The sequence below is a fragment of the Dermochelys coriacea genome, chromosome 27 (assembly GCF_009764565.3).
Source record: "Dermochelys coriacea isolate rDerCor1 chromosome 27, rDerCor1.pri.v4, whole genome shotgun sequence".
NCBI lineage: Eukaryota > Metazoa > Chordata > Testudines > Dermochelyidae > Dermochelys > Dermochelys coriacea.
The window spans coordinates 14,324,169-14,350,839 of NC_050094.1; the positions used below are offsets into that span (position 1 = coordinate 14,324,169).

The 26,671-nt window shown below is 45.9% G+C and overlaps 2 protein-coding genes across 7 annotated transcripts in view; both read left to right on the plus strand.

Annotated features, from left to right (window-relative positions):
• The window catches only part of ODAD4 (outer dynein arm docking complex subunit 4), a 31,104-nt gene extending 18,794 nt beyond the window's left edge, over positions 1 to 12,310 (plus strand). For both annotated transcript variants that reach the window (XM_043503518.1, XM_038385546.2), the window contains 7 exons: positions 421 to 645; positions 1,608 to 1,815; positions 3,502 to 3,588; positions 4,012 to 4,208; positions 4,417 to 4,517; positions 5,537 to 5,615; positions 11,191 to 12,310. In XM_043503518.1, the coding sequence (XP_043359453.1) occupies positions 421 to 645; positions 1,608 to 1,815; positions 3,502 to 3,588; positions 4,012 to 4,208; positions 4,417 to 4,517; positions 5,537 to 5,615; positions 11,191 to 11,381 (1,088 nt within the window). In that variant the 3' untranslated portion in view covers positions 11,382 to 12,310. The remainder of the gene's footprint in view (positions 1 to 420; positions 646 to 1,607; positions 1,816 to 3,501; positions 3,589 to 4,011; positions 4,209 to 4,416; positions 4,518 to 5,536; positions 5,616 to 11,190) is intronic.
• A 673-nt stretch (positions 12,311 to 12,983) lies between these two features.
• LOC119848909 (2',3'-cyclic nucleotide 3' phosphodiesterase) lies at positions 12,984 to 24,897 on the plus strand. Of its 5 annotated transcripts, XM_043503519.1 has the most exons (5): positions 13,226 to 13,328; positions 15,796 to 15,962; positions 20,804 to 21,473; positions 22,153 to 22,292; positions 23,007 to 24,897. In XM_043503519.1, the coding sequence occupies exons 1-5, from the start codon at positions 13,241 to 13,243 to the stop codon at positions 23,457 to 23,459; spliced, it is 1,518 nt and encodes a 505-aa protein (XP_043359454.1). In that variant the 5' UTR covers positions 13,226 to 13,240; the 3' UTR covers positions 23,460 to 24,897. The 5 variants fall into 5 exon arrangements, with proteins under 5 accessions (XP_038241212.1, XP_043359456.1, XP_043359454.1 ...); XM_038385284.2 differs by lacking the exon at positions 15,796 to 15,962 and having other exon boundaries at positions 12,984 to 13,328; XM_043503521.1 differs by lacking the exon at positions 15,796 to 15,962 and having other exon boundaries at positions 13,224 to 13,328; positions 20,809 to 21,473.
• The last annotated feature ends 1,774 nt before the right edge of the window (positions 24,898 to 26,671 follow it).

Sequence of the window (26,671 nt, forward strand, 5' to 3'; positions counted from 1 at the left end):
GGTGCCATCTACCCTATAAGTGGATCAGATAGTTTCTCATCTTGTGCTATGGCCGAGTGGGACAGGTGTCCAGATCACCAAACTTCACCACCACTAGTGCTCACAGGGCCTCTCCTGGGTTGTATTCACCATTGAAGACAAGGATTGAAGGGGCCGTGGACACTGACTCTTACAGGTCATGCTTACATGCCAGGTTTAGGCATGGCAGCAGGGGGTGGTGAGGTGGTGGGAGAAGCTTGCCCTGCCACCACCCATGCTGTGTCTGTTCCGGGGATTATTAAAGGATTTAGTCTCCAGGGCGCTCAGTCTGGGGCTAGCACTAAAAATGTTCCCATCCGCCTTACCCCCCCCCCACATCATGGCTTCACTCCTCAGATCCTTTAATACTGTGTCCTGGTTCTGCCTTTCACTGATTTCCAGACTTGATCAAAAGCAGCACAAAGCATGGGATGACAGTGGAGGACCTGATCCTGGGTGGCATTAACTACCTGGACACCCGCACCGAATTCTGGCAGCAGCAGAAGCCCATCTACGCCCGTGTGAGAGACCGCAAGCTCATGCAGCAGAGATGGCTCCCAGAGAGAAAGCGAAAGCCATCGGAAGTTGCCAGATACATTCTGAAGAGCATGGAAGAAATTGATATGTGTAGGTGTCCCACATGGAAGCAACAAGAGCGTTGTGACTGGTGTATATTACTCACAGTGGGCAGCTACAGACCAGATCAGCAGGAGCCCTGTATTCAGAGGGTTGTTATTTCCTAAAGATAGCAGGTTTAAAAATGTGTCATGCTTTTCCCTGCCTTTCCCAAGCAATACTTTAGTATAGAATTTAACACACTGGGGTATTTTCCAGCTCCTCCTATACTCAGGGTATCTCAGAGCACTGTACAGAGCAGTGCTTTGAACACTAGAACCCTGTAGGCAAATGCAGTGTGCTTAGCAAATGACCCACCCAGCCTGGGACACTGGCGAGGCCAGGGCATTGTTTCTTCTCTACCTTCTTTGAAAAGTAACAAGGACAGAGAGGGCTAGAAGGATGAAGAATTTGCAGGGAAGGATCTGGAAGGGAGGAGAGAGGGCTCCAAGACATTTCTGTTCAGTGTTTCTACTGTTCACTTTGTAACCCATAAGACCTCTGTCATCATCACTGAGGCTCAGTTCCTTTCCCTTGCTGCAGAATTGCCCCCAAATGTGGCAGATGACAGCGCTCCATAGCATAGCATGGTGGTTTAATTGCCACAGCATTGCACAAAGCTGGGACAGGTAACAGAGCCATGTGATGGACTGACCTGTAAGAGATGCCATAGCGGTGTTGTGTCTAGCACTTACTCTCAGATGACACATTCAGCTTCCCCGCTGCACCACTAGATTCTCCCAACCCATCTTCAGACTGTGGGTCTCATTCTCCATTGTCCTGCACTAGGGGTTTTCATTTGCACCTGTGCAAAGTGAGTGCAAAATAGTACCAAAGCAGACTTACATTGGTGGCAGTATTTTGCACAGGTATAAATGACTCCCCAAAGACACAGTGGAGAATCAGGCCCTGTGTCTCCCCAGCTGTTCCTGTGCCCGACTTGGTGCTGAGCGTTCCTCTCTCTGTGCTTCTAGTGTTGACCAGTAGCTGCCCTGAAGGAAGCTATAAGAAAGCTGAGCATGTGCTAAAAACAATCAAAGGTTGGTCTGATGATGAAATTCCCAACAAGAACGAATTGATTGGAAACCTCTACAGCTGCATTGGGAACGCTCAGATAGAGATGGGACAAATGGGGGCAGCACTGCAGAGTCACAAGATGGATCTGGAGATCGCAAGGGAAAAGTGAGTGCTCCAAAGCCCGATGTTAACTTGGGATGGGCGGGGAAAGGAGGCAATGTGTGGCGGTAGGAGTTCAGATGGGAAGGGCACATTGCCTAACTGAAGGGCAATTCTCAAATAATGCTTTGAATTTCTATAGCCCTGCTCTTCTGGGGACCTGATGGCACTAGACCCAGTCATCACCTGCCCTCACGGTATCCACTGACGTATCATCATCACCATGGTACAAACAAAAAGAAAAGGAGGACTTGTGGCACCTTAGAGACTAACAAATTTATTTGAGCATAAGCTTTCGTGAGCTACAGCTCACTTCATCGGATGCATTTGGTACAAACAGGGAGGCTGAGGCAGAACAATGCGTGTCCTGCCCAAGGACACAGACCAAATGCATGTCAGAACCAGGGCTTGCACCTGGGGCTCTTGATTCCCTGCCCCAGGCAATGCTTCCGCCTAAGAAAATGTTATAATCAGATTTCTTGATAGGTTTCCTGGCTGGGGAAATCATTTTCATTTGAGTCATGACGTCAGTACCCAGTAGGTACAGCCACCTGCTCCTGCAGAAAATGTTCTGCAGGATCTCTCAGGCGGAAGAGAATGGAGCAGAATGGGCTTTATATCGTCCTCTCTGAATGGAGTTTTGCAGAGCACTTCACAAAGTAAGGAGGTGCCTGTTGGACCCGTTTGGGTTTTTGCTGCCAGTGCAGTGATTAGGCAGGGATGAAGCGTCCTCTAGTGGTTAAAGTGCAGGACAGGAGTGAGAAGATCTGGGTTTTGCTGTTCACTCACTGTGTGACGTGGGGCAATGCATTTAGGGTATGTCTATGCAGCAACTAGACACCTGCAGCTGGCCCCAGCTGGGAAATCTACACAGCAAGGAGACAGTCCCACAGCCTGAGCCCGAGTCAGCTGGGGATAGTAAAACTGGTTCATATCAGAGGAGGGGAGTGAGGGTTAGGTCATTAACATTTGTAACACTTGGTGCGCTATAGGGTGCATTATTATAAAGTGAGTAGCCATTAGCGTTGACCAATAGCTCACACGAGCACTGGACAGCAGAGCCTGGTTACTGAGAGCGAGCGAATACAGACTAGGGCCCTGGGATTCTCCTTTTCAGTGATTTAAAAAAGCTGCTTTGTTTCTTTAACTGCCACCAGAGACATGGCATCTATCTCAGCACAATATCCCATTGCAATTTTAAATGGGCCCTATGTCACATCCTATCAACTTGAAATCTACTTAATTGAACAGAAAAATGAGTTAAAAGTACTTTTAAGTATTACATGTGCCCATTACTCACCCATACAAATGGTACACTTTCCAAATACAAAGTGCTTTTCTCGCCCATGTTGGTATATGAAAATCCACTACACAGAGGGAACAGTGGAAGTGACTGCACAAAAAAAGTGTCTTATCAAATGCTCACAAAAAATACAAACAAACAAAAATGGATAAAGCAGACCCATTCCCCCCACTTATCTCTTCCAGCTACAGTAATCTTAGGTGGTACTTAGAACAGTAGTTGGTAAAAAGTATTTCAAACTGACAGTATTCCTTTAGTGCTGTCTGACATTGTTATGTGAGCTCACTGAACCTGTGAATCTCAAAGAGAATATAGAGGGAGCCTAAGAAAATGCAGGATTATTCAGGGGCAAGACTCTTTGAAGACCTCGTTCTTTCACTTCAATGCAGTGATCTGCCAGATGCCGTCTCCAGAGCTCTTGACAACATTGGCAGGGTTTATGCCAGAATTGGCAAATTCCAGCAAGCTATTGACACGTACGTAAGTTTCATAACATAACAGGTAAGAGAACAGACTTAAAATTAAATGGGTGTTGCTTGGTCCATGTATTTAATTATGCAAGGGGCACTGCTAATGCCAGCTGTGATGTGGACACTCGTCACAAGGAGCTGCACTGACAGGCCACTGAACAGCCATCAGATGGTAACATTTTCCAGTTGCAAGGATTGATCTTGCCTTGATTCAAATCGGCAGCCCTGAGAGTAAATGACTTTGTAACCCAACCTCCAGAGTCTTCCAGACTTTCTGACTCGCTCTCTTTCCAAATATCCAAGAGGCCTCAGCATAATAGCCTTTGGGTAATGGTAATATCTGCAACCCTTTTAAGGGTTTAAAAAGCCAAGAGCCAACATTACACTGAACCTAGGGCAGTAGAAGTAACTTTCTTTTCCTGTGTAAAGATGGGAGGAGAAGATCCCACTGGCAAAAACCAGCCTGGAGAAAACGTGGTTATTCCATGAAATTGGCCGATGTTACCTAGAGCTTGATGAAGCAACAGAGGCCCAGGGTTATGGAGAAAAATCTCTCCAGTCAGCGGAGGAGGAGGGTGATGTTGAGTGGCAACTCAACGCTAGTGTGCTGGTTGCACAAGCACAAGGTAAAGACATTGTTGAAAAATTTGCTTTAAAGATGGCAGACATTGAGTCTACTCCACAGCTTCATTAAACCTGTCTGTGCCTTACAAACAACCCCACAAAGTCTCATTTGAGCAAAAATCTATTCAAGACAGGCTCATTGGGCTAACATAATAGTTTTCTCTTGTTCTTAGTCCTGCATTAAAATGGATTCTTGTTTGTCTGTTACAGTGAAACTTCAAGACTTCCAATCTGCAGTTATGAACTTTGAAAAAGCTCTTGAGAAGGCAAAACTCATTCATAATGATGCAGCTCAGCAGGCCATCATCATTGTAAGTGATTTACTGTAATCAAGAGAGGAGTTTTGGGGCAATGTGCAGAAGTTACCGACCACTGTTGTTCTCAACCTCTGGTCCGTGGGGCCAGGGACCCAGGGCAAGAAAAGAATGCCAGCTGGCAGCTGGGGGATTAGGAAATGAAATGTCTCACACGAGGAACAAGGCAACCTCTGTCAAGCTGCGCCCCAAAATAAAAAACATATGAAACCTCTTGAGTTAGAAAACTCGGTCCCAATGTGAGCTAATGCGGGAAATATACGGGGTAAAATCTTGGACCTATTGGAGTCAGTGGCAGAACTTCTATTGACTTCAGTGTAGCCAGGAGTCAAATTCTGTCTTTCATTGCATCCAGGTGCATGCCAGCAAGTTCATGGCCAGCAACTGGAATGTGAGGTTGAATATGGCCCCCCTGTTCTGGCCTCTCTGAAATATCATGGAGAGGCTACTCTGCATGACCTCTATGACAGGAACATCATGGGTATTGGCTATGAATTGGGGGGGCATGATTTGCATGTTATCAGCACATATGCTTGCTGCCCTAGCAATGGTCTGCATGCATAGGTAGTCCTCCAGGTGATTCATAATCTCATTGGAGTAGATCCCAAAAAGGGCTGATCTCACCTGGTATTTCAAAACACAGAACAGTGGTTCTGCAGCATGAATGTGTGCCTGTTTGGGAGTCCATTAAGTGTGTTTTTGAGCACAGGGGAACCACCCCTGCTGTTTAGTTAAAAATGGGAAAAACAGTGCTAGCAGTGTGGGACAGGGGTGTAAGGAGGAAGAGATGATCCCTGCTGAAGTGTGCTAAGGAGTATATTAGCGAGAGTAGTACAATCACAATGGTGGGAGGAGTGGAGCAAAGTGGTTCTTCACTGCAGATAGCTTTAAAGGCACCAAAAGAGCAAGGAATGATGGGAGAGGGGACAGCAGGGGGGAATGGGACAAACTTTTGAATAGGCCTGTCATGTGACTGCATGTCTAGATTTGTCACTAATCATTCTTGTCAACTTCAGGCCCTAGATGATGCGAACAAAGACTTCATCGAAGAGTTGAAAGCAGAACAAAGGACAGAGAGAATCGAATCTTTAAGAGGTACTAATTCACCTGGGAATTGGTGTGTAAAACAGTGTAGAAAGTTTTGCATATTCCCTTTTCTTCCTCATCACAGGACACTTGGAGGAGTAGCTAAGTCTATAATCCTCTAAGTGCTCACAAACTGATTGATGAATAATTTGTTCCAATATATTTCCAGGTATCAAAGTTAGGCTGACTGGTCTATAATTCCCCAGGTCCTCTTTTTTCTCCTTTTAAATATAGGTTCTATGTTTGCCCTGCTCCAGTCCTCGAGGTCCTCACATCCTCCAGGAGTTCTGAAAGATAATTGCTAACGGTTCCAAAATTGCTTCAGCTAGTTCCTTAAGTACCTTAGGGTAAATTTCATCAGATCCTGGCGACTTGAATCTATCTCTATATTCTTTAACTTGTTCTTTCCCTATTTTGGCTTGTTTGCCTTCCCCTTGTTGATAACGTGTATTGTGTTAGGTATCTGCTCACAATTTACCTTGTTATTGAATCAAAATAGATTGAATCAAAATAGGCATTGAACACCTTAGCCTTCTTAGTGTCATCCATTGTTAGCTCTCCTTCCCCACTAAATAGTAGACCTACCCTTTTCTGTGTCTTTCTTTTGCTCCTAATGTATTTATAGAACCTCTTCTTACTGCCTTTTATGTCCCTTGCTACATGTAATTCATTTTATGCCTTAAACTGTCGATTTTGTCTCTACATGCTTGTGCTGTTCTGTTGTTCTCACTCTTGCCTATTTGTCTATGGTTCCACTTTCTGTAGGATTCCTTTGTGATTTTCAGGTCATTAACGAGCTCCTGATGGAGCCATATTAACCTCTTACTATCATTCCTATCAGGATAGTTTGCTGTTGTGCCTTTAACATTGTCTCCTTGGGAAACTCTCAGCTTTCCTGAACTCCTTTTCCTCTTAGATTTCCTTCCCATGGATCTTACCTTCCAGTTCTCTGATTTTGTTCAAGTCTGCCTTCTTGAAGTCCATTGTCCTTGTTCTGCTGCCGTCTCTCCTTCCTTTCCTTAGAAGCAGTAGCTCTATCTTTTCATGATCGCTTCACCCAAATGGCCTTCCACCTTCTGATTTGCAGCCAATTCCTCCCTGTTAGCCAGAATCACGTCTAAAATGGCCATTTCCCAGGTTACTACCTCCACCTTTTGAAACAAGAAATTGTCCCCAAGACATACAATACATTACTGTACATTTTGTGTTTTGCCGAATTACTTTTCCAACAGACATCTGAGTAGTTAAAGTCTCCCATTACTAGCAGCTCTCCAGTTCTGGATATTTCTGTTGTTTGTTCTGGAAATGCCGCATCCCCCACTTCCTCCAGATTCGGTGGTCTATATAGCAGCCCCCGATGGTGGTGTCACCACTGGTTTTCCCCACTTTTATCTTCATCCAGAGACTTTCAGTTGGTCTGCCTCTCACCTCCTTCTGAACCTCAGAACAGATGTATATGTTCTTGATGTACAATGCAACACCTCCTTTCTTGTTCCCTGCTTGCCCTTCCTGAACAAGCTGTACCCCTCTATCCAAATATTCCAGTCTTGAGATTCATGCCACCACATCTCTGTGATGCCAGTTGAGTCATATTTTAGCTTATGGCTCATACTCCCTGTTTTCTGTTTCTTCCCCATACTCCTTGCATTTATGTATAGACATATGAAACCATAACTTGGCTATGAACGGTGGCTTTGCTTTTTATCACTGAGGTTCCGATCCCCAGCTGGTGTAAATCAGCATCTCTCCAACTTCTATGGAGCGATGCTCATTTACACCAACTGAGGATCTGGCCCTGATTCTTTAACACACGTTAGTGCCATTTATAAACAAGACATTTTCCAAAACACAAAGTGACTCTTATAAAGAAGTTAATTTCTCAAGTGCCCCAACACCACAGTGATGGGCCTGGCAAGAACCTAAATAGACAGCTACAAAATGTGATTGTACCTAATGCTGCATGAATATGAGATATGCAGGAAAGAGGAAGAGGGAAAAGCTCAGCTGGCTTTTGGAATCCACCTGAAATAAACTGTATCCAATTTCTCATCACCACCTGAATAACTCCATTCCCTCAGGAGCCAGCACAGCAGGACAAGAGTCAGTGCCAGGGCAGCAGTGGCCTGCAGAGCGGTGTTTGTGCAGTGACCCACAATTTTCAATCCCAACTTGATTACTACAGCCATTGCATCTTCTTTCCTCCATACACACGTAACTTCTGTCGACACTGAGGGGGGGGTGTTACACCAGCACAATGGGGGCAGAACGGAGTTTAAAAATAGCCCTGAGCTGTGGGATGCTTACGGTTACCTGTGTGATGCTGCAGCCACTGACTGAGGCTGGACAAGTTGATGTAATGGGGAAGAATTCAGCGGAGGACGCAGAGAGTTCCATGGATATATATTTAAGTGCTGTATCAACTTTGAGCTGTAGGTGGCAGCATTTCCCACGGTTCCCTGTAACTGCTTGCAGAAGGCAAACAGGTTTCAGAGTAAAAAGAAAAGGAGGACTTGTGGCACCTTAGAGACTAACAAATTTATTAGAGCATAAGCTTTCGTGAGCTACAGCTCACTTCATCGGATGCATTTGGTGGAAAAAACAGAGGAGAGATTTATATACACACACACACACACACAGAGAACATGAAACAATGGGTTTATCATACATACTGTAAGGAGAGTGATCACTTAAGATAAGCCATCACCAACAGCAGGGGGGGGAAGGAGGAAAACCTTTCATGGTGACAAGCAGGTAGGCTAATTCCAGCAGTTAACAAGAATATCAGAGGAACAGTGGGGGGTGGGGTGGGAGGGAGAAATACCATGGGGAAATAGTTTTACTTTGTGTAATGACTCATCCATTCCCAGTCTCTATTCAAGCCTAAGTTAATTGTATCCAGTTTGCAAATTAATTCCAATTCAGCAGTCTCTCCTTGGAGTCTGTTTTTGAAGCTTTTTTGTTGAAGTATAGCCACTCTTAGGTCTGTGATCGAGTGACCAGAGAGATTGAAGTGTTCTCCAACTGGTTTTTTAATGTTATAATTCTTGACATCTGATTTGTGTCCATTCATTCTTTTACGTAGAGACTGTCCAGTTTGGCCAATGTACATGGCAGAGGGGCATTGCTGGCACATGATGGCATATATCACATTGGTAGATGCGCAGATGAACGAGCCTCTGATAGTGTGGCTGATGTGATTAGGCCCTATGATGGTATCCCCTGAATAGATATGTGGACAGAGTTGGCAACGGGCTTTGTTGCAAGGACAGGTTCCTGGGTTAGTGGTTCTGTTGTGTGGTGTGTGGTTGCTGGTGAGTATTTGCTTCAGATTGGGGGGCTGTCTGTAAGCAAGGACTGGTCTGTCTCCCAAGATCTGAGAGAGCGATGGCTCGTCCTTCAGGATAGGTTGTAGATCCTTGATGATGCGTTGGAGAGGTTTTAGTTGGGGGCTGAAGGTGATGGCTAGTGGCGTTCTGTTGTTTTCTTTGTTGGGCCTGTCCTGTAGTAGGTGACTTCTGGGTACTCTTCTGGCTCTGTCAATCTGTTTCTTCACTTCAGCAGGTGGGTATTGTAGTTGTAGGAATGCATGATAGAGATCTTGTAGGTGTTTGTCTCTGTCTGAGGGGTTGGAGCAAATGCGGTTATATCGTAGCGCTTGGCTGTAGACAATGGATCGAGTGGTATGATCTGGATGAAAGCTAGAGGCATGTAGGTAGGAATAGCGGTCAGTAGGTTTCCGATATAGGGTGGTGTTTATGTGACCATCGCTTATTAGCACCGTAGTGTCCAGGAAGTGGATCTCTTTCAGAGTATTATTTAAGTTTCAGAGTAGCCGCCGTGTTAGTCTGTATTCGCAAAAAGAAAAGGAGGACTTGTGGCACCTTAGAGACTAAAATTTGTTAGTCTCTAAGGTGCCACAAGTCCTCCTTTTCTTTTTGAGAAGACAAACAGTCCACTCAAGCACCAGACATGCCAAACCTGGGGGAAAAAAACGCAGAAATGGGGCTTGTTTTTGGCTTAATTGGCTTGTGAGTTGCTTGTTGGCTAGTTTTTTGGCTTGTAGCTTGTTGCTTCTTTTTTTTTGATTGGCTCCCAGCAAGCAGGGGCAAGGGGGGGAAGAGAGTCAGGAGCGCACAGCGGGCCCACCCCAGTCCCAGACTGCACGCCGAGGGGATCTAGTCACATAGAGTGTTGGGGTTCTTAGGGATTGGCTTGTTTTGGCCTTATTTTGAAATGGGATTAGCCTGATTTTTGGCTTAGTGTGAATGTCGGGGTGCTTATTTACCGTGTGAAAGTTGGCAAATGTGTCAAGCATCCTGCCTTAAAAAGATAATAAATAGGTCATTTTGTAAGGCAAGTCTGCAGCGGGGTCCTTGGCGAGTGCTCCAGCTATGGCAGGGCAGGGGGGAAGCATGGAAGAAAGTAGAGGGCATGATCCACTCATTGGTGCAATCAGGAGTATCACCATACAGTGATGTGAAACTGGTCTAAGGCTGGCAGTGAGCAGGGCCATCCAAGATTTCACAGAGTACAGGATCACCACAGAACCCTTGTGGGAGAAGCAGTTATGTAACACCATGGCAGAGAGTATACTCAAATGGATCCTTGAGTGAACATATTTGAAATGTTATAAAACTGAAACCATTTTAGACTGTGTCTGTTACACATAATACCCTGAAAGTTTGGCTCCCATATTTATACACTGAAATATATTTGCAATACACAAACTGGGTGGTTAATACAGGTGTAATAGTTCCTCAATTAATATACAACAGGAGGCCCTGCTCCTGCAGCTGGATCTGGGAGGGCAGTCCCTTGCACCGATACATAGCCCCAGAGTCCGAGATTGTTATTTAATAAAATAAACAAAAATATAAAAGGGATACAATGTTTTTTATATATAATATATATATATAGTATGCGTGACTATTATACAGCTATATGGATCTGAATCCATAAGAATAAATGTTTCGGTATATGCCACTTATTTAAGTATTATGAGAAGAGTACCAATTTAATATTTAAATCTTAGCTTCGTTCTTAGAGTGCTGTTTGGTCTGACAGCCAGCTTTCCCCCATAAACCCTGCAGGGTATGCACTGTTCAGAGTTAGGCATGCAGGTCTTGGGCCGGGGTAAATCTCAGTATGTGTGTAACTGATGACTAGTTTGATATACATCCTCCTGTTACACACTTCTGGGTTGAATGTAACACCTCTGAACTGGCAAAGGAAAGACCAATGCCCCTTGAACCCAACCACACCCCTTTTCCTAGCAACATTCTCCCCCACTGCCCCGGGTGACTAAACAGAATTCACCTCTTTTTGTGCAAACATGAATTCCAAACAGATGCAACTTGCTAGCTCTGACCTACAACTTAAGCCCTTACTCCAGGGATGAATTTAACCTGTTGAGACAAAAAAAGGGGGGGGGGGAGACTGTATCTATGGGGTGGAAGAGCTCGGCAGCCCTGGTGCTCCTCTCCTCCACACCTAGAAGGTGCAGCTCCATTCTCTGCTAAGTGCTTGGTGGGCAGGAACTCTGCTGTTCTGTTAAAGAAACCTGTACTGATTTTTTTTTTTCCAGATTATGATTACGACGATGAATACCAGGAAGGAGAGGAGGCAGAGGACCAAAAAGAAAGAGAAGAAAACAAACAAGAGGAGATAGAAAAGGAAGAGAATGAGAGAAATGGAAGAGGAGGAGGAGAAGAAGAGGAGAGAGAGGGAGAGAAAGGGGAAGATTATGCAGAGCCTCATCAGGATTTGCCTGAATAAAGAGGCAGCATTTCCCCAGGAAACCACTCATTAGGGTTAAAGTTCATGAGGGGTTGCTGGGTTTGCAAACTAGTGCATTTTAGTTAGTGTGAAATGGCCCCTATTTTCCCTGGACATGGAGTCAGCTCCGTCAGAATTGGGGCTGCTCTTGCTCTTTGCCGTCCCTTTTAAATACTTTTTTTTCCATGTTCCCAAGCCCTCCATTCAAGGCTGTTTGGGCTGTTACTGTGGAGGAGTTCTGTTACCTCCCTCCCCCTCCCAGCCTTTCTGCCTAGAGTTCAGAGCCAGGTCTGTGCTTAGAAGCTTTGCTCATATAGCTCTGCTATGCCCACAGCTTTCACTGGTAAAAAAACTCAGCAATTTTGCCAATGTAGCTTATTCCAGCCCCTCTGAGCAAACTAAGCTATATCAGCAAAAGCTCCTGCTTGCTGGTATAACTGGGTCTTGCTGGTACAGCCGTGTCAATCAGGGAACCCATTTCATTACACCCCGGGCTGAGGGAGCTATGCTGGCAAAAGTTGGTGGGGTAGAGCTGGCCCAGGACTCTGACACAGAGTCAGACATTACTGAGGGCCCAATACTGCACCTGCTATGTAAGGGTAAAAGTCCCATCCACTCCCAGGGGCATGCTGCATGCACTAGCACGGCAGCATTGGGCTCTTGCAAGTATGTTTGACCCACTGGGACAGTTGCACTCATGGCAAACATGACTGCAGGACAGAGCATTTTACCTCATGTGCAGCTGACTCACTGGTGCAGGTCCTCCAGGCCACATCCAGCGCTGACTGATGCCTGCAGGCTGTGAGCAAGTGCTGGGTGGAGTGTGGCCTAAGTCAGCTGTGGCTTTGAGTCATGGTGAAACATTCATGCTGCCAAGGGAATGTTATTTTTAGTGTATGTGACTTGTAAATAAATGATGCCAACAGTGATGGCCACAGCTTGCCTCCTTGAGGGCGTGAACTACAACTAGTGCCTTCTCTGCAGTTCGGAAGGGAGCTGCCCCGGCTGTGCCTTCTCTGTGGGAGCTGGGAGCACTGCGATTGCAGAGCCAGGCATGGGTCTGCTCCTTTTAGGGCAGACTGGTTGTGTGCGATACGACCAGCCAGGCACTGCAGGCAGGCCTCTCAATTGTTCGCCAAAGGCTCATGTTTATAAAGTGTTAGCTGTTCAGATTGCAAAAAAAAAAAAAAAATCCACCCACTGTAACTGATGGCTGCCTGACTTTGCTGGGAGCCTGAAACAGCTCCGGACCCTGCCCCATTCATCTGTGCTTAGAAGCTTTGCCCATACAACTCTATTGCTGCTACCGTGGCTGATGCTACTTTAAAGGGCAACACTGTCAACTAGATCATTGCTCAAAGCAGATTGGGTGCAGAAAGCTCAGCCTGGGGCGCCAGCAGGTCCAAAGTGGGGCTGGGGCTGCAAAGGCCTAGTGGGTGAGTGCGTGCACGGCGGGTGGGTGTGCACGTGTGTGTGGGTGCACGGCGGGTGGGGGTGTGCATGGCGGGTGTGTGTGCGTGTGCATGCACGGCGGATGTGTGCGTGCACGGCGGACGTGTGTGCATGCACGGTGGGGGGTGTGTGTGTGTGTGCGCACGGCGGGTGTGTGCGCGTGAGCTCTCACACCAGGCCGGGTTGGCGGGGGCAGGATACAGCTTTCACCGTTGGTCAGAGCTCAGGTTGCAAAGCCGGCGGGGCCCTGCGGCTCGGTGGCTGGCTGTGGGGGCGGGGGCGCGCAATGCCCGGCTTGACCGCTAGGGGCCCCCGGCCGTCAGGCCTTCGGCCGGCGCGTGCGCATTGGGCGCCTCCCTCCCTGCCGCCGCCGCCGCCGGGCGCGCGCCCGCCCACCCCGGCGGGGTATGAAAAATCGCGGCGGGCGGGCCCCTGGCAGAGCCGCGTCCCCTCCGCTCGGCAGCCGCAGCCCCTGGAGGCGCCGCCCTCGCCATGGTGAGCGGGCTCGGGCCGCGGGGCGGGGCCTGTGGGGGGTCGTGGGGGGCTATAGGGGGAGAAGGGGGCGGTGGGGGGTCGGTGTCTGAGGGGGCTATAGGGGGAGTAAGGGGGGCTGTGGGGCAGTAGGGGGTCAGTGTCTGAGGAGGTCATGGGGGGCTATAGGGGAGATAAGGGGGGCTGTAGGGGGTCATGGGGGCTATAGGGGGAGTAAGGGGGGCTGGCGGGGGTCAGTGTCTGAGGGGGTTCTGGGGGACTATGGGGGGGCTGTGGGGCAGTAGGGGGTCATGGGGGCTATAGGGGGAGTAAGGGGGGCTGGCGGGGGTCAGTGTCTGAGGGGGTTCTGGGGGACTATGGGGGGGCTGTGGGGCAGTAGGGGGTCATGGGGGCTATAGGGGGAGTAAGGGGGGCTGGCGGGGGTCAGTGTCTGAGGGGGTTCTGGGGGACTATGGGGGGGCTGTGGGGCAGTAGGGGGTCATGGGGGCTATAGGGGGAGTAAGGGGGGCTGGCGGGGGTCAGTGTCTGAGGGGGTTCTGGGGGACTACGGGGGGCTGTGGGGAGGTGGGGGTTGTGGGGCAGTAGGGGGTCAGTGTCTGAGGAGGTCATGGGGGGCTATAGGGGAGATAAGGGGGGCTGTAGGGGGTCATGGGGGCTATAGGGGGAGTAAGGGGGGCTGGCGGGGGTCAGTGTCTGAGGGGGTTCTGGGGGACTACGGGGGGCTGTGGGGAGGTGGGGGTTGTGGGGCAGTAGGGGGTCAGTGTCTGAGGAGGTCATGGGGGGCTATAGGGGAGATAAGGGGGGCTGTAGGGGGTCATGGGGGCTATAGGGGGAGTAAGGGGGGCTGGCGGGGGTCAGTGTCTGAGGGGGTTCTGGGGGACTATGGGGGGGCTGTGGGGCAGTAGGGGGTCATGGGGGCTATAGGGGGAGTAAGGGGGGCTGGCGGGGGTCAGTGTCTGAGGGGTTTCTGGGGGACTATGGGGGGGCTGTGGGGAGGTGGGGGTTGTGGGGCAGTAGGGGGTCAGTGTCTGAGGAGGTCATGGGGGGCTATAGGGGAGATAAGGGGGGCTGGCGGGGGTCAGTGTCTGAGGGGGTTCTGGGGGACTATGGGGGGGCTGTGGGGCAGTAGGGGGTCATGGGGCCTATAGGGGGAGTAAGGGGGCTGGCGGGGGTCAGTGTCTGAGGGGGTTCTGGGGGACTACGGGGGGCTGTGGGGAGGTGGGGGTTGTGGGGCAGTAGGGGGTCAGTGTCTGAGGAGGTCATGGGGGCTATAGGGGAGATAAGGGGGGCTGTAGGGGGTCATGGGGGCTATAGGGGGAGTAAGGGGGGCTGGCGGGGGTCAGTGTCTGAGGGGTTTCTGGGGGACTATGGGGGGGCTGTGGGGAGGTGGGGGTTGTGGGGCAGTAGGGGGTCAGTGTCTGAGGAGGTCATGGGGGGCTATAGGGGGTCAGTGTCTGAGGGGGTTGTGGGGAGGTATAGGGACTGTAGGGGGTTGTGGGGGGCTGTAAGAGGCACTGTAGGGGGTCTGAGGGCATCATGCAGGGGCTATAGGGGGTTAGGGGCACTGTAGGGAGATATGGGGACTGGAAGGGGTAGGTGTCTGTGGGGGTTGTAAAGGGCTACAGGTGAGGTAAGGGGCACCATGTGGGTAGGTGCCTGAGGAGGTCATGGGGGGCTATGGGGAGGTATGGGGACTGTAGGGGGTGGTAAGGGGTGTAATGTAGGGGGCTATAGGATCATGTTTGGGGGCCATATGCTGTAGGGATACAGGGATCACAGTGGGGGGTGTGCATGTGTGAAGTGTTTTGCTGGTGAATGGGACCCCCCCCCGCTCAGGGGGGCTGAGCAGAGCACCCCCCACAGTGCCTCCCCCCAGCCTTGGGGGCTTCTTACCTGGGCTGGCCTGTTATGGACCTTCTGCAAGGCTAGTAGCAATGGGGTGAACTACCCCCCCACAACCCTCCCAGCTGGGGGGCAGTCCCTTCCTCGGAGCAGAGACGGGGCTTTCAGCCAGTCCCCCATGGAGCACTAGTTTCTGGACTGTCACATCCATTGCATACAGTGGGGTGGGGGTGTGTGTTTTGATTAGGTAGAAAGTGTGAAAAATCAGGACAGGGAAGTAGGGCAATAGGCACCTGTATAAGACAAAGCCCCGATATCGGAATTGTTCCTATAAAAATCAGGACATCTGGTCACCCTGGCTTTGGTGACCCCACGCAGGGCTCACAGGCTGTGGAAATTCAGGGGGATCCATACATGGTCCAGCCTGAATGCTTGCCATGCCTACAGGAGAGCTTTTAAAACATAAGAGTTAGAGCCAGCCTCCAAGGCGAGGGCAGCACCATAGCACAGGTCTGTAAATACAGGAAGAAAATAAAACCCACCCAGGCATCTGAATTTCTCATGCAACCATCCGCCTGTACGAGAGACCGAGTCCCTGGTAGGTTTCGTTTCCTTTTGTCTTTATCAGCAGCGTCTACAATTTCTGAGCTGTATAGTGACTGTCTAATGCAGCCCCTGCTCCAAGCAGCTCGCTATCTTTGTAAAGTGCCACACTACATGCTAAACAGTTACGTTAAGATCGTCACAGCCTTCATCTTGGAGGCAGAGAGAGCCTGTTGGCGCTCCCCTGACAACGTACGGTCTCCTCTTTTATTTGGGGCTCTGTGAACCTTCTGTGTGTTGAGTGAGTGAGGGGTTAAATGACAGGTTTCAGAGTAGCAGCCATGTTTAGTCTGTATTCGCAAAAAGAAAAAGGAGTACTTGTAGCACCTTAGACTAACAAATTTATTAGAGCATTCTAATAAATTTGAGGGGTTAAATGTTGCTGAAATGCACTGCACAATGGCTGGTAGCGATGCGAGGAGGAAAAAGTTTTAAAGAGACTATGAAGGAGGATCTACTTCATAATTTGCAATCAATACTGTGCTGTAGCTGTGTGTAACTAGTGGCAGAATTTCCAAACTCATGTCTTCAGATGCTTGGGGGGACAGGGGAGTGCTGTTAGAGGGATGGGGTGGCTGGGGAGGACAGGACCAACAATCTGCAACAGATATTGGCCATGATCCTGCAGTTGAACTCCCCCAGGGCTCGGCTGGCATGTAAAGGTCTGCTCAGACAGAGCCACTTGTAGGATGAACGTGACATTTGACAGTGCCAGTCTAGCTTAGAACCTTCTCCCCCTAAAAAAAATTTCCCGCTATTTTATCAAGATGCGTTCTGTACTAAATGTGCATGTTCCCATTAGTCAGGATGAGAGGACTTGTCTTCTCACTTAAATACAAACTCTGTGGGTGTAGGCAAGGAAAGATACAGCAGCCTGTTACACAGTAAATGAACTTTCTGGAAACGTTCACATTTCAAGAAACAAGCAAAATATAGATATTACTACACAGGGTCAGAATGATGTAGTTTTGAAAGGGTGCTAACTGACATTTTAAGTAGCTGATACTTAGTATAGCATACTACAGTGAAAAGAGAAAAAACTCTGTTCTTTAGAAGTATTTTAACGAGACTGTGACAGGATTGGTTCAATAAAGGACCAAGAGAGGGGATGTCTCCCCCTTGGAGCCATGTAAACCACTACAATCCCCCTTGCAGCGATCAAGCACGTTGCTGGCCTGTGCTAATCTGAACAGTTGTCTCCCTATGTTTGTGCTGTCGGCAATGTCTGTGTCACAGTGTGGAGCGTTTGAAACGTTAGTTGGGGTTAGGAGTGCTGGGGAAAATAAACTTGAGCAAGTGTCCTGCACAGGACACCTGTCCAATGAGACTATAAACAGAAGTTCAAATCTCACTTCCTGGGATCACCCCTCTTTGAACAAACAGGCAACTTTTTGCCACCTGCAGAAATGGGTATTGTGATTAAGTGAAGAAGAGAGCCTAGACTCTCTAACATAACTCCAAACCCACTTCAGAGATTGCATTGGAATTTAGTCTTTGTATAGTTCCCAAGATGTATTGTATGCATTACAGACGGTAAAAAGTCAAGGTCTCTATCGCAAACTACTTAAAAACAACAGCAGAGGGTGGAATGCCAAGTGAGGTGATGTGAGTGGCAAGGTTTAACTGACATCTTAATGCCACATTTTTCTAAATCCTTTGTTGGGCCACCAGTGCTTTGGAGGTTCTCCTCATAACCGCAGTGCCAGTGCCCTCTAGAAAAAACCTCACTAGTCATGTCTGATAGAAACCTGCTAACTGCTTTATCCCCTCACCCCATCGTGCCCTTCTTAGCAGGGAGTAAAACACTGTTGCAGATCTCTCCAGTGCCATTTAAAATTCATCCCCTTTCCTGGAAGGGAGACCAAATACTTGTTTCCATATAAATAGGAGCTTTGTAGGGACAATTGTGGGGAAGGGGAGAAATGACATAGCTGGTGTTGAATTGAATAGATTGTTTAATCAGAAACTGGCCAACTGCTCCTTTAAGACCTATTTGTGTGGTACCATTGTCTATCCATTTTGTATGTGGCCTGGTTTCATTAAAGAGCTTATTATTTAAAGCTGGCTGATAAACAATGGGTGCTGAGGGTGTTTTCTATTATTGTTCTTTGTTTGCATTTAAAAAAAATGCCTCAGTTACTGCTGGTCTCCAATAGCTGTTTTCATCAAAATAGTTTGACTGCAAACCAGTCCCAATCCAAATACTATATGCGGGCCCCACTCAAATGCTGTCTTTTGGTTGTAGCTCTTACGCAATCTGACTGTCTCACTTATTACCTGCATACTTGTTGAGGTTAAATGGACCCTGTCAAGTCAAATCTGATCCAACATTTAGATGTTGGAACAAATTTTTACAACTCCCCTTCAGACCACTTCGATGTGGACGAAGAGCTTGGGAGATTAAATGAGACACTAAGTACCTCTGTAATGAGTAAAAAGCATCATGTGCTTACCAAGAGGGAATATTGGCTCCAGCAAACTCCCAAGAGAATTCCAGGTGGATCGTACCATTCTTCCAAGCAGGCCCAAGGCCACTCTTTAATATAAATGAGCTACTTTCTCTGCATAAAGTGTGCCAAGAGTACACAATGGTCAGTTATAGGGCTACATCATCATCCTACTTTTTATAGTTTCAGTTCAGTTTTAAAGGGATTTATATTTTAATAAAAAGAACGAGTAGTACTTGTGGCACCTTAGAGATTAACAAATTTATTTGGGCATAACCTTTCGTGGGCTAAAACCCACTTAATCAGATGCATGCAGTAGAAAATACAGTAGGAACACACACACACACACACACACACACACACACACACACACACACACACACACACACACACACACACACACACACACACACACCATGAAAAAATGGGTGTTGCCATACAAATTCTAATCAATTAAGGTGAGCTATTATCAGCAGGAGAAAAAAAAACAAACACTTTCCTAGTGATAATTAGGATGGCCCATTTCAAACAGTTGACAAGAAGGTGCGAGTAACAGTAGGGGAAAAATTAGCATGGGGAAATAGTTTTTAGTATCACCCACAAACATGCTAGGCACTTCTTGGACATAAAGGAAGACACAGCCCTTGTCCCAAATTGCTTAAAAGTGATCACATAAGAAGGGTGGAGAGAATGATAAAAGCAAAGTGTTAGTTTCTACAGACATACCTCCACTGTCTTTACCCCATGACTACTGGTGAGCAGAATCGAGCACTTCCCCTCTGCCACAGACCAAATAAATACTTGACTAGTACAAGATGATCCAAGCTTTGAGTCAGCAGTGAAACTGCTCACTTCTCTAGCATTTTGTCTCCACCCTTGCTTCTACTAATTAATTGTAGTGAAACCACCATTGGTAAACCAAGCTGTTGCTCCGTATTAGGTTAACCAATCTCAGTGGCCAGAATATGCCCAAGATGGAAATTAAGAGGCTATTTAATGTTTACAAAAATCTTTGTCCCTGCTAGTACTATTGAAAATGTGTGTCTTTAAAATACCCTTTTCCTTCAAATTCCAGCTTCTACTTGGTCCTATAGGGATTCCACAGTATATTGTCAAAGAAACTTGTGTGATGTCATAATGCCAAGTTTGTGATAATTCATCACTGCAGGACCAAGTCGCACCCCAAAATGTCCTATGATTTCACAAAGGCCAGTGTTTAATTCTGATGTACTTTGAATTACTCCTGCATGGAAAGACCCTAATCTAATTTCCTTCCAGAGTAACCACATCCCATTGTGAATCCTGCTTGCAGTGCAAAATGCTGCCAGGCAGAATCATGCAAACAGTTGCCTCTTAGGGTTTTCCATAAGCAGCTGTTTCTGTAGAATCCAAGTTATTTCACTAGTTTTGGTTTCCCTTCAGTCTCACACAATGCCACTTGTGAGGCTTTAAATGTCTTTGCCACAAGTACAGCAACACAAAATTATTCTACCCTGCAGCAGTTAGTTGTCAATAAAGATCTTACCTCATTTCCAGGGGGGCCCTTCAGCACAGCATCCAAGAGGAAAGGGTCTTTTTGGCATGATGTGCAGCAGTAAGTACACTCTCCTGCAGGCGGACTTCTAAGTGGTCTCTTACACGCAACTGGAAAAACACCTGTAAAACGGGGGTTCTCAAACTGGGGGTCATGAGGTTATTACATGGGGGGGCGGTCACGAGCTGTCAACTTCCACCCCAAACCCTCTTTCACCTCCAGCATTTATAATAGTGTTTAAATATTAAAAAAAAAATGTTTTTAATGTATAGGGCGAGGGTTGCACTCAAAGGCTTGCTCTGTGAAAGGGGTCACCAGTATAAAAGTCTGAAAACCACTGCTGTAAAATATCAGACTTAAAAGCAAATCAAACTTTTTGTAGTCTCTGCATTTTAGTTTTTGTTCTTTAATTGAATCTTCCCAACATCAACAGCTGTCACAGTAGCATGAGCTTTTACTTCTCCTGTTCAGGCTATATTTAAGTTTCTGTGAGCAGTGTCTTTGAATAAAAAAAGTTTAAATATGGTAACCTTACAGCTTTTTATTTTCACATGGACTGAATTGAGTTTGACCCATAAACTGGTGTCTGGTGTGTTAGAATTCAAGGAGGGTAAACAATCTGTATAAGTATGGAGTTTGCAATGGTATAACCGTGCACAAGCCAGTTTGGAAACAGGTGTGAGCATCTAGTTAGTAAAAGGCATAATCCACAGATAAATGAGCAGGCAGGGCTGGCCTACGCCTTTACATTTTAATTTTCTTCTAAATTCAGATTAAAAAGGTCACTTTGACCCATTAGGAGGGGAGCCAGCAGAAACATTTAAGGGCAAATCTGTGTTGTTCAGAGCACTGTAGGATGAGGTTTAATTCTGATTATGGTGGCACTGACTTATGACTATCAATGGACCATTTAACACATGTGAATAGCAAAAAAATTGCTTCTGTCTAGTAAGAACTCAAACAGTGATATATTGTTTAGTGTCAGAAAGATGGTATCTATTTGGATTGTTATAGCAAAAAAATCATACAAATTAACTTTTTTAAACTTTCAGAACAGAGGCTTTACCCGGAAGAGCCATACATTCCTGCCTAAAATATTTAGAAAAATGTCTACTCAGTCATTGAAAGAGAGGCCTGAAAATCTGCAGTTTCCATTCTTTGATGACGATGCTACCATTTCTACAGTCAAAGAATCTAAAACCCTTTTTATCATAAGAGGCCTGCCTGGCAGTGGGAAATCCACTCTTGCCCAGGCTATTCAAGACCAGTATAAGGATGCCTGCAAGATCATTTCTGCAGATAACTATAAATTTATACCTGCAATAAGAAGCTCCATTCCTGAAGATTATTCAAAGTTGGATGAGGATTTAGTTGACTATTGCAAGCGAGACATCAGTGTTGTTGTTGTGGATGATACTCACCATGAACGGGAACGGCTAGACCAACTCTTTGATATTGCTGACAAATACCAGTATAAAGTCCTCTTTGTTGAACCCAAAACACCTTGGAAGATGGATTGCTTGCAGCTTAAGGATAAGAATCAGTGGAAACTGTCTGTGGAAGATTTGAAGAAGATGAAACCAAGCTTGGAGAAAGATTTCCTACCTTTGTATTATGGATGGTTTTTGAGCAAAAAGAGTTCTGAGAACTTGAGGAAGACTGGGCAAGCCTTTTTAGATGAGCTTGGAAGTCTTAAAGTATTCAAAAAGGAGTCTAAGTACTGTACGTATATAAATGTTACCAAGCTTTTTATTCTAACTGGAGGAAAGGTTACCACTTAGTAGACAACACAGGGAACAAACTTGCCCAACTCAGCTTCCAAAGTAACACTTCCAGTTCAGTCTAAATTCTCCACAAGTTATATTTAAAGATATTGATTAGAATAACAAGGCATTTTGTCCAAAAAGCAGAAGCAGTTTAAATCATTTTTATGTAGGGAAGCACAACCAACTGCTGTTTTTAAATTTAAAAAGTTTTTGAAACATGATGTTTAGGGGATTTGCAATGGGATATAGAACCTTGAGCCTGCAGCCCACAGGTTTGAATCCAGCCTAGACTGGAAATAACCAAGCCATTCCCACCTGCTTTATGTGATGCTCTATGTGAAGTAAGTTGGAGGAGAGAGGCCAAGGACCGAATAAAAATAGACTGAAACAGCATGTTGCCCCTAAAGTGATCCCTGCCATATCAAGGCCTAGGCAAACTAGCTAGCAGTGCAAGGAAGCTTGCATTGCTGGACTTTCTTAGTTGCGTGGATAAAGAACACTTCATTTTCTACTGCTGTCTAGCACTCTTGGCTCTAAATAAAATTAAACCTTAAGTATACCTCTTAAAATGAGTATTTGCAGGGGAAGATAATATTACTACTGAAAAATTAATATTCGCTTGTCTACACTTGCAGTTCTTCCTGCCGAAGATCCCAAAGTAAAATTGGACCTCACCAGCTACTTTGTGAAAAGGCCACCCGGCGTATTGCACTGTACTACAAAATATACTGACTTTGGAAAGGCTATGGGAGCTGATGAATATGCACAACAAGAAGTTAGTGTCTTGGGTTTTTTTTTTCCCCCCCTTTCAAAAACATGTTCAAGTTGTGTGTTATGCCAACCTTTTACCCTGGTAGATTTGATGTGGCCATGCAGCTTTCTAAAACCTTAGCACAACTGCAGATGTCCCCCTCACAACAGCACCTGTGAAGTTGGCTCACTTGACAGCCTGGTTAGTAGAGAAATAGCAAGACTGTTACTCCTCAGGACCGAAAAATAACATTGACAGGGAGATGCATTGAGGAAGTTTTCATCTCCAGACTAACTGCTGTTTCTTGTAGGTTTTTTCCTGTAAGTACTAGAGTTCTTCTCTAATGGCTTGGTTTTGAGTGATCATGAGTTAAGGTATTGTCACTTCCATCTTTTGTACCAGATCTGATCAGCCTGAGGTTCCAATTGAAATACATAAATTAAGATGACCAAAAGGGGGAGTGACCTGTAACCATGATGATGTTTTCATATTATATTGAGTGCTGGAGAAGGCCAGTGAAAGACCCTAAGATAGTTGAGGAGAGCGGTTGTTCATGGTACAACTTCATAGCATATACATGGAATGTGTGAGAATTCCTCAAAGGAGATCAGTGAAGAATCTAATTGAAAAGGCAAAGTAGTAGATCTGGATGCATAAACCTTTGAAGGGGCTTGGCAGGGCAAGGTTAATGTCAAATCCTATTCTGGATTCAAATCGTTTGGTCCTCTCTCCCCTTAGGTTGTGAAGGCGTCCTATGGAAAAGCCTTTACCTTGACTATCTCTGCGCTGTTCCTCACAACAAAAACAGCTGGTGCCCGGGTGGAACTGAGTGAGCAAGAACTGCTGCTGTGGCCGGGAGACGTTGACAAGATATTGCCTACAGACAACCTGCCCAAAGGCAGCCGGGCTCACATTACCCTTGGATGTGCCAGTGGCATAGAACCGGTCCAGACTGGAATTGACTTGCTGGAGTTTGTCAAGCTGGAAAAGGCAGGGAACAAAGGTGATGAAATTGAGGAAGTTGGTGGAGGGAAACTGCAGTACTTTGGCAATGGCATGTGGATGCTCCTACTTTCTAAAAAGATTGAAGTGAAGGCTATTTTCTCAGGTTACTATGGCAAGGGAAAGCTAGTGCCTACTCAGGGCAGTAACAAGCGAGGCTCTGCCTTTAATCCCTGCACTATCATCTAAGTGCACCAGCTGTGCAGTGTTTTGGGGTTGTTTTTTTTTAAGACAATAACTTGGGTAACCTTTATAAAGTTGTAAAAAGAAAGTTCTACATGTACTAAAGTAGCCCTTCTGCAAACTCTAGTATGAAGTCTCTCTCCTGGGACAATGTATTGGCCCTCAGGAAGGAAATTGGTGACCTGACTGTAAAGGAAAACGAGGTGGCTAAACAACCATTTCTGATAGTTAAGTAGACCAAATAGGATATTTTAAATAACTGAAGTGCTGAATGACTTTTTAAAATGATAGATTTTTGTAGAGAGGTCTCATTCCTTGTTTTGTTCCTCAGAGGATCATTCCTGATAGTTCACGTTTTGTAATTTCCCTATGAACCACAATCGTTCGAAGATGTGACCGTAATAACTGATTGAGACAGTAGTGAACCAAAGTTTTTAGCTACTTTTCATTCTGTGAAGCCAAATGAGTTGAAGCTGAAAGTTCAACCCAGCTTTAAGTTGGTACAGTCCCCCACAGGCTGATGGAACATCCTGCCCTTGGTAGCGGATGATTAAAATCACTAGGATTAGATATGTACTATGGGGAGTCTAAGAATCTTCATTCGGAAGGGTCAAACTATTGCATCCCCATGGCTAGCAGTGTGTGGCCTACCCTAACTTCATGTGCTACCAGAATGCTTTGAAGACTTCCTTGGGTGTGAGAGAAAGGAGAAGGGCATTGGTGGGTGGGAGAAGGATCTACTTCCAGTTTAAAATTGAAGCTCTATTAAATGGAACTACTATGGGTAAGATCATGAAAAGGAGAATTTAAATAGCAGGAAAAACTTCCTAGAAGTGAGATCTGCTTGGTCTTCTAGTGAAAATGGCAGGAGCCACCATCACATGAGACATCTAAATGGAGACTGGACAAAGCACTACTGTATGTATACTGTAGGGAACAATCCTGCCCTGGCAGGGGGATGGAATAGATTAACTAATAGGTCTTTTCCATCTCTAACTCCTGATCCTATATAATCTAAAATCATGTCTGAAGTACTAAATTGTACTTCATGCAAAATAGGTTTTCCTGCTTTGGATTCAAAGTCTAATTCTTTTGAATGTTAAGATTTGCATGGAAGTACATGAAGCTAACATGTTACTTAGGAAGTAAATAATAGTGGCATTGTAATTTATGCCTCAACTTAACCTGCTTCAAATCTAAATTTTTCCAGCTGGTTGTCTAATGTTCAAACATTTTAGTTATTACACTTTTTAATTATAGTTGAAACTTATTTCTGCTCATGTGAACATAGTGAGATGCTCCTTGCCTACTGATCAGATATTTCCTGTCATTACCTTCCTGTAACATTTGGCTGAACTAATCAGGTCAGAACAAACAGTTTAAACTCAAGTTATGGCTTAGTGAACTGTAAAGTGTATTAAAATAAATCCAGTATTAATATGTGTTTACTGTGTCTGACATGCACATGCAAGGTTCACAGAAGTAAAGGATCTGTCGCCATGACACCACTACCTTAACTGTGTTCAGCAGCTGTGTGTGGGCAGGGTCACTTACGAAGTAAGCTTGCAAAACCCAAAATCCATGTGGGGGGAGTTTCTTTTGGTTCCCCTCTCTGAACATCTAAAACAAAACTGAGGGAAGCTTTAGGGCTCACCTGGTGGAATATCAAATTCTGCAAATTGGTGAGTTTATTGCTTTCACCAATAAACATCGCCCTCCTGCTCTCAAAGTGAGAACACTGACAACAGTTCACTTTACTCTGAGCAAGGCACACTGTTTCCCTTCACTTCAGCAGAGAAACTCAGCCATAGGCTGACAAGAGCTCCAGTGTGCTCCACAGGGGAAGCCCAGAATAAAAGGAGACCATTAAGTGTTCAGCTAAATCCCTGCTAGAGCAGGCCCAATTTATGTACATCTTTATAGCCATTTTGGGGAACATGCCTTTTCCTTAATGGCATCTACCCCACAAGTCTTCCTCCCAGTTTGTATGCTGAAAACCCTTGACAGGAAGTTCTCAAAACAGGGTGCCCAACTTTAAAACGTGGGGTAGCTGGAGAGCCTGGCTGTTTGCCTGGTCAAGAACAGTCACACGCTCATCATTTAAGTGTTTATTTGTTTGTACATCATATACAGTTTATAATAAACCAATTGGATATGGTTTTGCTTCAGTCTGATTGAGATTCTGCATATAAACATCATATGAATTATGCCTAATGAAGTAAACAACAAATATTCACATTTTTTACCCTTCACATCCTAGAAAGGTAAAGGGCCCACAGAGGGACAGTGTTTATACCAATATGAAGCCTGCCTTGAAGAGGGTTGGGTGTTTAGGAAAGCTATCTAGAATACAGATTGCTTCATGCAATAACCTTTCCTCTCACTGGAAAGGTTAAATCTTTACACTGAGGTAAACATACAGAATCTATTCCTTAAATTCAGTTAAATACAACAGCATGGGGGCTAATGTCCTCTCTGAGTGGCTTCATATCAGCATATCCGCTATTGTCTCTAGTACTCCTTAAAAATCTCTTTACAATAAAGCAGATATTATGCATGTCACAAAAGGTGTTCAGGTTGCCATTTTGCACTGCACAAACATTGCTTCACACTCTTACCATTTCACTTTTCTTGTGTAGTATGAGCCATTAAGTGAAAGCAGGGAGTAAGAGGGAGTGTCAGTTTAAGAGTGGCTGTTGCAGTGCCTGCCCAGCCACAGAAGGTGAAAGATGGAAAGCACACAAGCTCTTGACAAACTACAGTATTTTTGTGTCACCTCTGATTCAACTAAAGCTCTAGCCCAACAAACATTCTACCAAGCCAGCTTAGCACTGCAGCTAATAGTCTGCATTCAGACTGAGGTCAGTTCTGTGTGCCGGTGCCCAGCTTACCGGGAAGTTATTCAAAAGGAGAAGGGAAGACCATATCCCACTGTGTGCACTGGTGGGGAAAACTAGGTCAAGCTAGAGCCAAAATGTTACCTATTTCTTATCTCAACTCATGTGTATGTTCCTCTATTCTGGGGAATAGATAGTAATGTGAAAATCTGCTCCATCGGAGCAGCTGTTGCACATAAATGACGTGAGATTTAGAGCAGGGTCACAGTTCTTACTAGTGTTGGGTTTGTTAATTTCAGAACCAGTTTTAGTGCTGAGGGAGCTGGACCTTAGCACTAGACCAGGGAAATCTAAAGTAGGTATGACACACTGGCTTGTTTG